Source organism: Drosophila navojoa, chromosome 3 (assembly GCF_054131105.1).
Source record: "Drosophila navojoa isolate 15081-1374.11 chromosome 3, UAZ_NAV_1.0, whole genome shotgun sequence".
Classification (NCBI taxonomy): Eukaryota; Metazoa; Arthropoda; class Insecta; order Diptera; family Drosophilidae; genus Drosophila; species Drosophila navojoa.
The window spans coordinates 31,027,022-31,042,346 of NC_142891.1; the positions used below are offsets into that span (position 1 = coordinate 31,027,022).

The following is a 15,325-nucleotide window of genomic DNA, read 5'->3' on the forward strand; positions in this document are numbered from 1 at the left end:
ACTCGGGGCTCTGAAATCGCTACAGGCAGCAAGAGCTAAGCACACAGGCACACAAATGCTCATAATACATATAGTAACGGAGACTGTGTGTGTGCACGCTCGTCGCGAAAGCATTTTCACTATGAGCACCAACGCTTTCATGCCCTTCCCACAAGTATTATCGAAGACACATATACGTATTTTGTACGAGCTTGGCAAACGGTTTAAAGAGTTCGGTATACTCTTCACACAGAAGGGAAGACTTGGGTTCTTGCTGCGAAAAAAATTTCAATTTTCGTGAGCTGCTGCTTGTGCTCACATGCATACATACATATACATATTTGAGATAGTAAAGAGCATCGAGAGAGAGAGAGAGAGAGAGCAAGGAAAACTTGAGCATAGTGTGATCTTTTGTTCAACCATCGACCATCTCGGTCGATCGCATGAAGCAAAATGATTGTGCTTTCGCATATATTTTCGTAGCCTGAACCTAAAAGTGAGAAGCCGAGCAAATACGAAGTTGTGTGGGTCGCAATCTCCAAAAAAAGTGTGCAAAACGCTTTACACTACGTGTCCGGTCTATGTGTTGTCTGGTTAGTGGTGAGCTTAGTTTTGCGCTGCATCAGTGAATGTACTTCGGTATTGCCATCACAATTTCCAAAACTAAAGTGGCGTTGTGACAAGCACCGTGGCTTTCCTTTGTTCACTCTTCACTTGCCTGACCTGGTACTGACACTCCATATCATACAATTAATACGAAAGACAGGCATTTTCCTACTAGTAATTATTATATATTATAATTATTTATCAGGGGCGCCATCACTACAACAGCAACTATAATTATAACTTACCAAATCAACCTAAAAGACAATATTTTTGATGAGAAACGATTGAAACAAAGTTTTGCAAGCAGTATTATTACATTTTTATTTGAACAAGTGTGATGGTGACAAAGAAATTTGGTAATGTACTATTAATGATTATTTTGTTTACCACTGCTTGCCTCAAGAATTAAGCTAATCAGTAGGTAATGAAAGTTAGTTAAAAATTTATTGCTCATAATTCCGTCAGGTTCCTCCACAGGGTAGATTTTGTATCGAATTAGATTGCAATTGTCCACACGACTTCAGCTCAGTAAATACTTCCGTGAAGAATGCTGGCTCTGCATTTATTTTCAGCATCTTATTACTTAGTCTGTTTACAATGAATAAACATCTGAAATGATATACACAGATACGTTATTAATCTAATCCATGCTTTTTATATGTGCTATGATATTGAATGTGTTTGCATATTATTATGAATTATATTTATTATTATATTGAATATTTATAACTGTAATTAATCAATCCCCGAAATTTTACGAAAGAAAATCATTGAAAATGGGAAATCAGAAAGTATGTATGTATACTCTTGATTTAGCCCTGTCCGTCCGTCTGTCCGTATGTTTGAACGCGTCGATTTCAAAGAATATAAGAGCTAGAGACTTGATTTTTTTTAAATAACCGTATATACAGCGCGGATGTCTTTAAAAATCGATAACTATATGACTATTCCCGATATTTTATTATCGATTAAAAACATTATCAATTAAGGCAGAAGCCACTGTAGCTAATTGTGTATGATTTTTCAAATTTGTAAATTTTTCAATAGAATATGTGGATCATATGCTGAAATTTTCATTAAATTCGGTTAAGTCAATCGACGTTAAAAAATAAAATCTTTGGCCAATTAACACGTGCAGCAGTTACAACAGTTTTCCTATACGTGTGCACCCATACATTCAAACTTCTAGCACATTCTTAGAATCACATCAGTAGTTAGTTTGGTTTAGATTTGCTAGATGGCGCTGCAGCAGTGAATGTATTTCAGTTTTGCCATTGCGATTTCGAGCAGTGAGGTGGCGTCGTGATAAAAGGCGTGACGCTCGATCGGGAAGTTGCAGGTTCAAACCCAGGGAGCGTCGAAAACTTTATTAAAATTGTTTTAAAATTCGTATATTTTTAATTAAATGAGCTTTCTATTTCTCTTATATTTTTATATAAGCCGAAATTGAAATTTTAACCATACTTTATGTGCGTTATTAGTTTGGTTATTCTTGCACATTCTTAAAGTCACATTAGCAGTTAGATTGGTTTATACAATTGGCTTTACAATTTGACAGCAGCAAGAGTAACGCACGCAGGTCACAAATGCTCATACATGTAGCAAGGGACTACAAGTGTGTGTGTGCATGCCTGTCGCGAGATCATATTCTTTATGCGCCTCAACGCATTCATACCCTTCCCATAAATATATATCGAAACGATAACATTTTGTTTGCATGAATGTCGCAAACGATTTTAAGATTTCGGTATACTCTTCGATCAAAAGAAAAGAGCTGCGACCGCCGCGAAAAAATTTCAATTTTTGTGAGCTGCTGAGCTTCATGATTTGAGAGCCCACAGAGAGAAAGAGTTAGAGAGAGAGGGAGAGTAAGACAAAAAACGAAAAGCGCATACATAACCATGTCGTTTGCGTGCTTAGAACGTACTAATTTCGTCGTGCAATCTTTCATTACCCGAGCCAGCCAATACCAAGCCGAGCGAATACGAAGTTGGCCGGGCCCTGCTAGACAGATTTTGCGGCGTGGAAAAACGTTGCTCTACATGTCTAGTCTATGTGTTGTCTGGTCAGTGATAACACGCGCATATCAAGCTTATCACTAAAAATCGATAACTACTCCTGATATTTTATTATCGATTAAAAGCCTTATCGAAAGCTAGTTATTGAATTATATCTACTACAGCTTTAGAGCTAGAGCTTCCAAATTTTAAATGCAGATTTATGTATAATATATAATTTATATAATTTTATATAATTTCGGTTTTGGTTAAAATTTTGTAAAAGGCGTATTTCAAGTGTAGAGACTTGTGCTTTGGAATGTACATTCATTTGAACATTATGAGTATGTTCTGAAAGTTTCATTAAGGTTGGACGTCTAGAAATTAAATTATTCAACAAATAAATTAGTTAATATTGACCACACTGCAGCGCAGCCCAAGCGCAGTCGCTGCTTACTGCGCAGTTAGCAGAGCGCGTTCTAATACGTGCGTGTGTATGTAAGTGTGCCTAAAAAAAGTGCAGAGTGATTGACTGGAGGGTTCAAGGTATCTCCTAGTCGAGCAGTCTCCACTAGAGTCTTCTTACTTGTTCAATTTGTTCTACGTTCAGTTGACAACTTCCTTGTTCTTGTGAACTGCATTCTCTGTTCTTTAAGTGACTTTCTGCTTCTGTATCAGAAATTTCCGCCAGCTAAATTCTAGTTAGCATCCATGGCTGATCATTCGGGTCGAGCACAACTTAGTGTACCCGCTTTGCGTTTGATTAAACGCAGTGCCTCTGCATCTCCCATTCCGTCCGGGAAACCACAGACCACCAGCACATTCAAGCGCAGTCCAGTTTTGACCCGGTCAAGTCCAAAGCCCGCAAATTCATTAAACATGTCATCCGCGGTTAGGCTCATCAAATTTGAATCCCGCATTGACTATGCTGAGGATGTCAGCTCCACTCCGGCAGCTCAACTGGAAGCCTTAGCAATCCGACGGGATCGGGTCAAGGTCATATCAGTAGCGAATGCACTGCCACCCTGCGTTTCCGCTCCATTCGCCTCGTCTGGAGGCTGTCGCCTTCCACCCGCGGACACGGGGGTGCTCCACGGCGACTACTTGCGCTGGCCAACCTTCCGTGACCTTTTCACCGCCATTTATATCCAAAACCCGCGCTTGACCCCGGTGGAAAAGCTTTTCCACCTTAATTAGAAAACAGCAGGCGATGCAAACACACTAGTCGCAGAGTATCCTCTCACAAACGACGGCTATGCATCGGAGTCAGGCTCGGCTCTCAGAGAGTTGCATAGCATAATGCACAGATGTATCACAGCACTCGAACATGCTCAAATATCAACTGAGAATCGAGATTGCATTCTCGTGTTCCTGTGTACCTCCAATTCGCCGAAACAAACTCGCTCTCTCTGGGAGCATTCATTAACTCGAAAAACAGAAATCCCAGCCTGGCAGGACGTTAGTCACTTCTTTAGCGAGCGTGCTCGTGCTCTTGAGGCTGTGGAAGGTGATCGTTCTGTTCCGAAAATTTCAAACTCAGTTCCGAGATCTGCGAACCCTGCTCTTCCCAACCGAATGAACTCGTTTAGAACACAAGTGGACACAATCGGCACAAGGTGCGATTTGTGTTCAAGAGAGAATCATCCAATCCGATTCTGCCCTCGGTTTCTCCAGCTATCGATTCATGAAAGAGAAACTTACATAAAATCAAAGAAGCTTTGCCTAAACTGATACGCTAAAGGTCACCAGCTACTAGAATGTACCAGTACGCACAACTGTTTTCAGTGCAGTGATCGTCACAACACACTCCTCCACAGAGACAATAGTCTGCAGAGCAGCATTATCAACAGTTGTAGCTCCAATTCCGACGTTATGTCCAACGTCCAAACGTATTTGGCTGCCAACTCGCCAGGTGTGCTCCTCGGCACGACGATGATCAACATATGCCATTTCGGTGCAACCTATCCCACCCGTGCTTTAGTCGACTCAGGGTCCGAAGCGACTTTCATTTCTGAGCTTTTCTGTAAGATCAAGTTGCCCTTCAAATCCGTGCACACTCAGGTTTCCGGTCTGAATCAAGCAGCTACAGCTGAGGCACAAAAGCCATGCAACTTTGACATTGGTTCTCGTTTGAAGCCGAGACTGCGAATCGAAGCTTCTGCTCTCGTCTATCCAAATCTGGCTGGCAAAATGCCTTCGTCTCCAATTGCTAAACGAACTTCCGAAAGTCCAGCTAGCAGACCCCGAGTTTTACAAGAGTGCGGAAATTGATGTCCTGATAGGTGCGGATATCCCTCTGACTATCATTCAGGGAGGTTATCATCCTAATATTTGTGGACCTCTTATAGGTCTGGAGACTGTTTTTGGTTGGGTACTGACAGACCCATTTTCACAGACGATACCAGGAACGGTCTCCTCCTTCACAACGAAGGTTTCTGTTTCGGAAGAGACAAAACTTTAACCGTGTCATCTGTTGTAGCTCTTCCAAAAGTGAGGGTCGGTTTCAATGCTCTCCGTCCATCATTGAATTACAAGAGCCTGGATAATATTCTTCATTCCAACCCGACCCTCGTCCTTTTTGTGCTGTCAAACTACCTTTCATGTCATGTTCTAGTAACCAAGCAATTCAGCTTCCTAATCCATCTATCTTCCACGTAAAGATGCCGTTGTTAGGAGGTACCAAGCATCCCGGATCCACTTCCTTCCAATGCCGCGTCTGCGGAGGAATCCACGGTCCATGGAACTTCCAGCGCTCTCTGAGTCTTTCAGAAGAGAGACGAATGCATGCGGTACTTATACATAATTACTGCACGAACTGCTTGGCTCATGAACACTCCAAGAAGCAAGGGACGTTGCAAAACGTGTGACCGGGATGTCACTCTGCCTCGACGCCAAAAGAGGCGGTCACAGCTCCGTTGATCCGCACACCAATAGGTCTCCAGCTTCGAACAACAGGTTTTAAATTGCAATCCTTGTTAATGCCAGATCCCATTAACAAGAATTGTTCCTCCCGCACCATACAATGCTATGCTTTTAACAGCACTATGTTAATACCATAGCCCCAGTTCTCCTAGTGGTTCGCGGGGTACTGCTTCTCACACTCCCCCGCACTCTTGTCACTTGCCTCTCCTGGTATGGACACTGTTTCCATATATACTTTAGACACTTCTTATACGAGCGTCACAGCTTTCATCTACCAATAAATATTAGGAAATATACAACTTGATCTTTTATACTTATTGAAGACGCCACCACTCCAACAGGTACAGAAGGAGGTACCAGCAACGAAGAAAACTCCAAGTGTGAAGGGGGACTCTCGAAGCTATACTGAGTTAAAATTTCTTCAGCAGCAGCCATATCACTGGATAACTGCTTTCAAATCTTCTTCAGTTTTAGAAAATGAGCCCTTACAGTGCTGTACATTTTTGAAAATTTGATCTGTTTTTCTAAAAAAATCGGACAAGACCAGCGACCACCCTCAATACCAATTTTTACCGTGGACATAATCTTGTCATACTCACGACCAGTGAGACCTGCACATTTAATATGCATCATATTATAGCACAACCAGCAATTGATAAATTGCGCTTGTACAGAGTCCATTGCCTGCCTGAACGTGCAAGATTATTTGTAGGAGCTCATATTGGCAATGGGGATCAAATTAGAAATTACAGAAATGCAGCAGAAATAAAGACAAAGAGAGTTCAAAATATGTAGACAGAGCGAGTCCAACAACAATCTGCCGTTGATGAGCAGAACGAAAGATTATGTTGAGAGAGAAAGTCAATAGCAAACAACCGTTAAGAGCGTAACGAATGAAACACAGAGATTTATTTGCTCAGCACGACGATCGAAAAATCGACAGAGAAAGTATGCTAACACTCACACTAACACAACGTAAAGAATAACAAGTAAGAAGACTCTAGTCGAGACTGCTCGACTAGAAGATACCCTGAACCCTCCAAGCTGATATTCTTATCATTCTGCACATCCACCCTGCACAGTAAGCAGCGACTGCGCTTGGGCTGCGCTGCAGTGTGGGCAATAGTATGAGAATTTACTTGGTGAATAACTTCTTTTGTAAACATACGATCTTAATGAAATTATATGGTCAAAATGTGTGTACATTCCAATGCGTTAATGTACATGAATGAATACAATCCAATGTACATGAAATGCGTTTTTTACATATTGGTGGAGAAGGGGGCGTGGTATCCAAAATCCGTTGATTACGAAATGTATTCATCATATGTACATACACAGTAAAGTCTGAAGTCTTCACGTCTAATAGTATTCCAACGAGGCTCAAAAACCAAAATCAAAGTTTCGATTATTCTCGATAAAAAAGTTATCGGATGAGTTATCGAAAAAATAAAGCAAAATAAAGCAAACGCGTATGGTATACACGAGTATGCACACAACATGAGTTCTCCAGCTCTTATATCTTCTGAGATCTCGGCGTTCATACGGGCAGACGGACGGACGGACAGACGGATAGGGCTATTTCGACTCAGCTCGTCGTGCTGATCAAGAGTATATATACTTTATGGGGTCTGCGATAATTTCTTCTGCCTGTTACATACTTTTTCACAAAAAAATTATACCCCGATTTCCCATTTTCAATGGGTTCAGGGTATAAAAATACATCAGTTAAACGAGAGACAAAAAGGAATATAGGATATAATTCACCATACAGCATTGGCAAAGAAATGTATACCAGTGCTTATGCCTCGGCATTGCGAGTGGTTTCCCTAAGGTAATTTAATATATAAGATTTTATTTTAGAAAGAGAGAACTTCAAGAGAAAATACGTGCTAATATTTATTGAAATTAACACATAGAACATAAAACGCACTATGCAAAAAATAATCCATAGTGCACACAGGTAAATGAAGCGGACGATGATGTCTAGTTGTTCGGGACGGAACCGAAAATTAAGACGCATCAAAAAAGAGGGTGAATCAATTTAATCAATTTGTGCAGAAAAACAATTCCTAAAATTGTTCTGCGATCGATTAACGATGAAAGATCGCACTGCTGTGAAGCTTAGAAGACAACATATGTTTTATTGGCTGTTGTAATCAGCTTTACCACCACAACAAGTAAGAAAACTCTAGTTGAGAGTGATCGACTAGATACTACCCTGAACCAGACTAATAACAAGTAAGAAAACTCTAGTCGAGAGCGCTCGACTAGATACTACCCTGAACCAAACTAATAGAAAAGCACATTTAGTATGGTTCAAATTTCAATTTCGATTTTTGAAAAATATAAGAGAAATTTAATCAAAAATATATAAAAATTTTGAAACAATTAAAAAAAAGAACTACGACACGCCCAGGGTTTCAGCCCGAGACTTTCCTATCGAGCGCCTCGCCTTTTATCACGACGCCACCTCACTGCTAGAAATTGCAATAGCAAAACTGAAATAGATTCACTGCTGCAGCGCCATCTAGCAAATCTAAACCAAACTAACTGCTGATGTGATTCTAAGAATGTGCTAGAAGAAATTTGAATGTAAGTGTGCACACGTATAGGAAAACTGCTGAAGTTGCAGCACGTGCGTTTGTTAATTGGCCAAACATTTTGTTATTTTTTAATGTCGATTGACTTAACCGAATTTAATGAAACTTTCAGCATATGATCTACATATTCAGTTCGTCGCTCTGATCAAGAATATATATTCTTCGTGGGGTCTGTCACGCCTCTTTTTGCCTGTAACATACATTTTAACAAAACCATTATACCCTGATTTCCCATTGAAATTGAAGTAGTAGACTTTTAAAAGCCAAGGGAACATATTTTTTGTTGAGAGCTCTCTGATGGTGTCGTTCGCTGTTTGCGTATAGATGCGCTCTCACTGTGCAAGCTGCTAATTCTGGACTATTGCACAGAACACACTTTTATTGGAAGGACACTCTTGGCGCCCCTGGGTGGACTGTTTGGGTTTGAAGGAAGCTGGATTATGGACTTTGTGGATAATCAGGGAAGTACATAAATATACATAGGGCATATAGATGACCAAGTAATGAAAGTGATAAATAAATACATAAATGCATTACTTGAGACATACAGAATAGTATGTGAAAATTGATTTATGACCATGTAAATTGTGTTGAGCCTATTTAAAGAGAAAATAAAAAAAAAAAAAATAATAATAATAAGGAGCATATTGCAATTGACCTTTGATCTTCAAATAACTCAATCTCTGTTGCCTCGCATAATCCAAGCATTCTTGGCGCCGCACAGTGGAGCCTTTGCTCATTTTGCGTTACAAAAATCATAACTTTTAAACCAAGCAAGATATTTCAAACATTTAAAAAGCATTCGACAGAGAATTCTTCAAGCTATAAACACTAACCAGAGAGCACATAGACCGGACACGTAGTGTAAAGTGTTTTGCACACTTATTTTCGAGGGTAATCTCCCAGTCAACTTCGTATTTGCTCGGCTCATCACTTTTAGGGGTCGGACTACAAAAATATGCGAGAGCACAATCATTTCGCTTTATGCGCTCGACCGAGATGGTCGATGGTTGAACAAAAGATCCCTCTGCGCTCAATGTTTCCCTTGCTCTCTCTCTCTCTCTCGATGCTCTTTGCTCTCTCAAATGTGTATATGTGTGTACGCATGTGAGCACAAGCAGCAGCTCTGAGCTGCCAGCTCACGAAAATTGAAATTTCTTCGCAGCAAGAACCCATGCCTTCCCTTCTGTGTGAAGAGTATACCGAACTTATCAAACCGTTTGCCAAGCTCGTACAAAATATGTATATGTGTTTTCGATTTTATTTGTGGAAAGGGTATGAATGCGTTGGTGCTCATAGTGAAAATGCTTTCGCGACGAACGTGCACGCACACACTCTCCCTCGCTACATGTACTATGAGCATTTGTGTGCCTGTGTGCGAAGCTCTTGCTGCCAGTAGCAATTTTAAATCCCAGCATTTGCATTTGGTCGATCTTGTGAAGTGCTCACATACATACATACGTACATATGTATGTACATATATACATTTGATTGTGTGTACGCATGGGCTGCGATGCTTACGATTATGGGAGATCACTTGTAGAAGCATTTCTATGCCTATGTGATTTTATATGTGCGTGTGTGTATGGGCATGTGTGCTTGGGAGATGAACATTGGCGTGTGCCTGCCTCAACTTAGAATGATGTGAACGATTTTGGGCTTTTGTAGCTTTATTGACTAGCTAAAGCGACAAGTGCATGTGTGTAGTATATTGACTGGCGAGTAACTCGCGCTTATATTTAAGCACCTGATTTCATTTCAATGAATGCATTTTTTAAAAATATGTAATACCTGATTAAGTTCATTAAGCTAATGGAATGCAATCCCTTGCACCTGTTATTATATATACATGCATGCAAGTAAAAAAACTTATACGCTGTATTGACAAGTGCATATCAAGTATTAAAAAAAAATCGAGAGAGCTCTACAAGAATCAGCTGCCTTTTTTTGCACATACTCTAAGTGCTCGCGGAAAGTTAATCTTGTGTCTATCATGACACCAAGATACTTTATCGCCCTCTTTGACGCAATGGTAACGCTGCCGATCTTTATATTGGCAGTTTCCACTCTTTTGCGACTGCTGACTAGGACAACTTCAGTTTTGTGTGCCGCTAGCTCGAGCCCAGCTCCTGCCAACCAGCTTCGTATGCGATTGATACTTTCGCTGCACATATCCTCTGTATCTTTAAGCTCCTTGCCTATGGCGACGACAGCCACATCATCAGCAAAGCCAATGGTGTGCGCACCTGCTGGTACTTCCAAGCGAAGTACGCCGTCGTACATGATATTCTATATGAGAGGCCCCAGCACTGAGCCTTGGGGTACTCCAGCTGACACTGTATGAGTTTGGGGACCCTCACTCGTGTTGTATACCAGTGTTCTTCCTCTGAAGTAGCTCTTTATTATCTCTTTTAGATATTTAGGGATATTATATTGTGACCGCGCATTCAGTATCATATCCCAACTAGCTGTGTTGAAGGCGTTCTTAACATCCAGGGTCGTGATGATGCAGTATTGCTTCGTCCTGTGCCTCCATCTGGTGCCTTGGATGGCGGAAGTTGCCAGGCCAACAACTTCTTCTAGAGCATCTGTTGTTGACCGGGCCTTCCGGAATCCGAATTGATTTGCTGATAGGCCTCCGGCGCTAGCAATAGCAGTCTCCAGTCTAGAACAGATCAATTTCTCAAACACCTTTCCTATGGTGTCTAAGAGGCAGATCGGTCTGTATGAGGATGGCTCGTCTGGTGGTTTGCCAGCCTTGGGTAGCAATACCAGGTTCTGGGCCTTCCATTTTGCAGGGCACGTCTCTTGAAGTAAGCATTCGTTGAATAATTCGGCGAACATACTAGGGTGCAAGGCGAGTGCTAGCTTTAGCGCACGATTTGGGATCCCGTCCGGCCCTGGAGCTGTGTTGGTTTTAAGACCTCTGAGAGCTACTAAGATTTCTTCGTCTGTAACTAAAACAATTTGAGTGCTCGTTGAGCCCTGATTTGCAGACTCGGACTCCGGGGCGTGAATAGAGCTTAATCTTTCTGGAAATAGCGTTTCCACAATCGATTTAAGCTCCAGACGATCCGTCGGCTGCACCTTTTTACCTGCGTATAGTCTTCTAACTTTTAACTGTCTTATATGCCCTGCCCCAAGGGTCATATTCGGCTGACTCGCACAACTCTAGAAAGCATTCTCTTTTGCGTGCCCAAATGGCCTTCTTCAACTGTCTTCTAGCTGCCTGGTAAGCTAATTATTTTTCGAAAAACGTAGACTTACCCCGAGCCCGTTGATAGCTTCTTCTCGCCTGGATGCATTTGCGTCGAATGTCACCTATTTGTGCATTCCACCAATACGTAGGCTCTTGTTGTCGCGTGTGTGTGTGTGTGCTAATTATTATTGAAATATCAGTTGCTTGTAGGGTTCAGGGGATCTCGTAGCCGAGCAGTCTCGACTAGAGCTTTCTTACTTGTTATAAATAACCTTCTTAGCTGTATCTTTTGTTCAACGATATTTATGTATACGGATCATGTAAAACTTTGCCTTCCATACTCCAGTGCATATGGGCATCTACCCTTCAAGATGACCTTAATGAATTTCAATATTGGTGTGTGAAGGTACACCTAAATTGCTCAAAGTGTATTTCAATGATATTCACTCGTACCGCTCCTTATATTGTTGACTATAAAATTAGTAACATTTCCTTAAAACGCATCTTTACAGTCAAAGATCTTGGTGTTTTCTTTGACTGTGCTTGGCTTTATTAAACTTTGGTCTATGAATTCAAAGATCCATTTATTACCAAGCAATTATATTCATATTTCTTAGACTAATTATTAGGATTAGGATCGTATCGAATCGGTCCAAAAACAGTTTCTTCTCTTTGCCCTAAGGGACCTTAGCTTATCGTCTTACCATATTAGACTTCAGCTCATTGATTAGCGCAAAATGATGAATATTTTAGTGAAAATTTTTGTTTGTTGCAGAAATTAATTCTTTTTTGCTTACAGCTAAGAAAATTTCCTAAACTTTGCATTTGAAGTTGGTGCTATTTTTATACCTGGAACCTATTGAAAATGGGAAATCAGGGTATAATGGTTTTGTGAAAAAGTATGTAACAGGCAGAAGGAGGCGTGGCAGACCCCACAAAGCATATATATTCTTGATCAGGGCGACGAGTTAAGTCGATTTGGCCCTGTCCGTCCGTCTGTCCGTATGTATGAACGCGTCGATCTCGGAAGATATTTATTTATTTATTTATTTATTTCTTAAAGCTATTGACAAAAACGAGAGTCAAATTAAATTTAAACAAGTAAGAAAGCTCTAGTCGAGACTGCTCGACTACGAGATCCCCTGAACCCCACAAGGAACTTATATTTCAATAATAATTAGCACACACACACACACGCATACAAACAAACACACGCACACACATACACATACAAACAAACACACGCATTGCGATTGCGCTTGGGTTGCGCTGCAGTGTGGCAATAATAGGAGAACTTATTTGATGAATAATTTAATTTCTAGACGTACGATCGTAATGAAACTTTCAGAATATAATTATAATATTTAAATGTATGTGTATACCGAAGGACAAGTCTCTAGTATTTGATATACGACTTTTACAAAGATGAGGGTGAGGGGGTGGATTTAGGGGTGGGGGGTAAATTTTAACAAAAACCGAAATTGTATAAATTTCATATTAATATACATTTTAAATTTGGAGACTCTAGCTTGAAAGATGTAGGAGATATAATTTTTAAACTGATCTTCGATAAGGTTTTTTATCGATAAAAAAGTATCGGAATGAGTTATCGTTTTTTAGTGATAAACTCGATCTGCGCGTGACATATACGGACATTTTAAAAAAAAGTTTAAGTCTCTAGCTCTTATATCTTCTGAAATCGACGCGTTCATACATACGGACGGACGGACAGACAGACGGACAGGGCCAAATCAACTCAGTTCGTCGCCCTGATCAAGAATATATATACTTTGTGGGGTCTGCCACGCCTCCTTCTGCCTGTTACATACTTTTAACAAAACCATTATACCCTGATTTCCCATTTTCAATGGGTTCAGGGTATAAAAAGAGAAAGCCTAAACAAAGTACAGGATATAATATCAATAGTAACACCGACCCGATGGGGGTATTTTATTTGCCAGTCCGGCCAGCTATGCCCACGTCTCACAGCCAAATATGGTCAGTGAAACTAATGATGCTATAAAAAGAAGTGTTAGTAGGAAAACTTAGAAAAACAAGTAAGAAAGCTCTAGTCGAGACTGCTCGACTACGAGATCCCCTGAACCCTGCAAGCAACTGATATTTCAATACTTATTAGCAAACACACACGCACACACACACGCATCCATACAAATACACGCACACACACGCATACACATACAAACAAAGACACGCATACACACACACACTCACATATACAGGGGATTGCGCTTGGGTTGCGCTGCAGTGTTGGCAATATTATGAGAATTTATTTGTTGAATAATTTAATTTCTAGACGTACGATCGTAATGAAACTTTCAGAACGTAATCATGATGTTCAAATGTATGTGTATACCGAAGCACAAGTCTCTAGTATTTGATATACGACTTTTACAAAGATGAGGGTGAAGGGGTGGATATAGGGGCGGGGGGTAAATTATAACAAAAACCGAAATTGTATAAAATACGTCTTAATATATATTTAAAATTTGGACACTCTAGCTATAATGATGTAGGAGATATAATTTTTTAACTGACTTTCGATAAGGTTTTTTATCGATAAAAAAATAGCGGAATGAGTTATCGTTTTTTAGTGATAAACTCGATATGCGCGCGATATATACGGACATTTTAAAAAAAAGTTGAGGTCTCTAGCTCTTATATCTTCTGAGATCGACGCGTTCATACATACGGACAGACGGACGGACGGACGGACGGACGGGCGGACGGACGGACAGACAGACAGACGGACAGGGCCAAATCGACTCAGCTCGTCGTGCTGATCAAGAATATATATACTTTGTGGGGTCTGCCACGCCTCCTTCTGCCTGTTACATACATTTCAACAAAACCATTATACCCTGATATCCCATTTTCAATGGGTTCAGGGTATAAAAATATTAAATGTAAAATAATAAATATTTCTTAAAAATAAAAATAAAAACAAATATATTAAAAAAAAAAAAAAGAAAGAAAAAAATGTGATAAATAAGAATTAGTACAGAAAAAGAAAAAGTAAGGTTTTAAAAGAAATTGCAAGAAAAGTTAATAATAACAAGAAAGAAAGCTCTAGTCGAGACTGCTCGACTACGAGATCCCCTGAACCCTACAATCAACTGATATTTCAATAATAGTTAGCACACACACACGCACACACACACACATATATAGGCGATTGCGCTTGGGTTGCGCTGCAGTGTGGCAATATAATGATAACTTATTTGATGAATAATTTGATTTCTAGACGTACGATCGTAATGAAACTTTCAGGACATAATTATAATGTTTAAATGTATGTGTATACCGAAGGACAAGTCTCTAGTATTTGATATACGACTTCTACAAAGATTAGGGTGAGGGGGTGGATTTAAGGGTGGGGGGTAAATTTTAACAAAAACCGAAATTGTATAAAATTCATCTTAATATACATATTAAATTTGGAGACTCTAGCTTGAAAGATGCAGGAGATATAATTTTTAAACTGATCTTCGATAAGGTTTTTTATCGATAAAAAAAGTATCGGAATGAGTTATCGTTTTTTAGTGATAAACTCGATATGCGCGTGATATATACGGACATTTAAAAAAAAACTTGAAGTCTCTAGCTCTTATATCTTCTGAAATCGACGCGTTCATACATACGGACGGACGGACGGACGGACGGAGGGACGGACGGACGGACGGACGGACGGACAGACAGACGGACAGGGCTAAATCAACTCAGCTCGTCGCCCTGATCAAGAATATATATACTTTGTGGGGTCTGCCACGCCTCCTTCTGCCTGTTACATACTTTTAACAAAACCATTATACCCTGATTTCCCATTTTCAATGGGTTCAGGGTATAAAAAAAAATAAATAAATAGATAAGAAATAGTAAAAAGAAAAGAGTAAAGGAAAAGCACAGAATAGAATGTAGGATAGAATTGAGAAATCACTACACAACATTGACAACGAAAATGTATACCAATGCTTATGCCTGGGCATTGTGAGTGATTTCCC

General features: G+C 40.1%; 1 protein-coding gene across 1 annotated transcript in view; it reads right to left on the bottom strand.

The window, feature by feature from the left end:
- Nucleotides 1-877: 877 nt before the first annotated feature.
- Nucleotides 878-15,325, bottom strand: part of Cdk5alpha (Cdk5 activator-like protein) — a 34,180-nt gene continuing 19,732 nt past the window's right edge. The window contains exon 4 of the mRNA XM_089257679.1: nucleotides 878-1,194. Within this exon, the coding sequence (XP_089113805.1) occupies nucleotides 1,047-1,194 (148 nt within the window). The 3' untranslated portion in view covers nucleotides 878-1,046. The remainder of the gene's footprint in view (nucleotides 1,195-15,325) is intronic.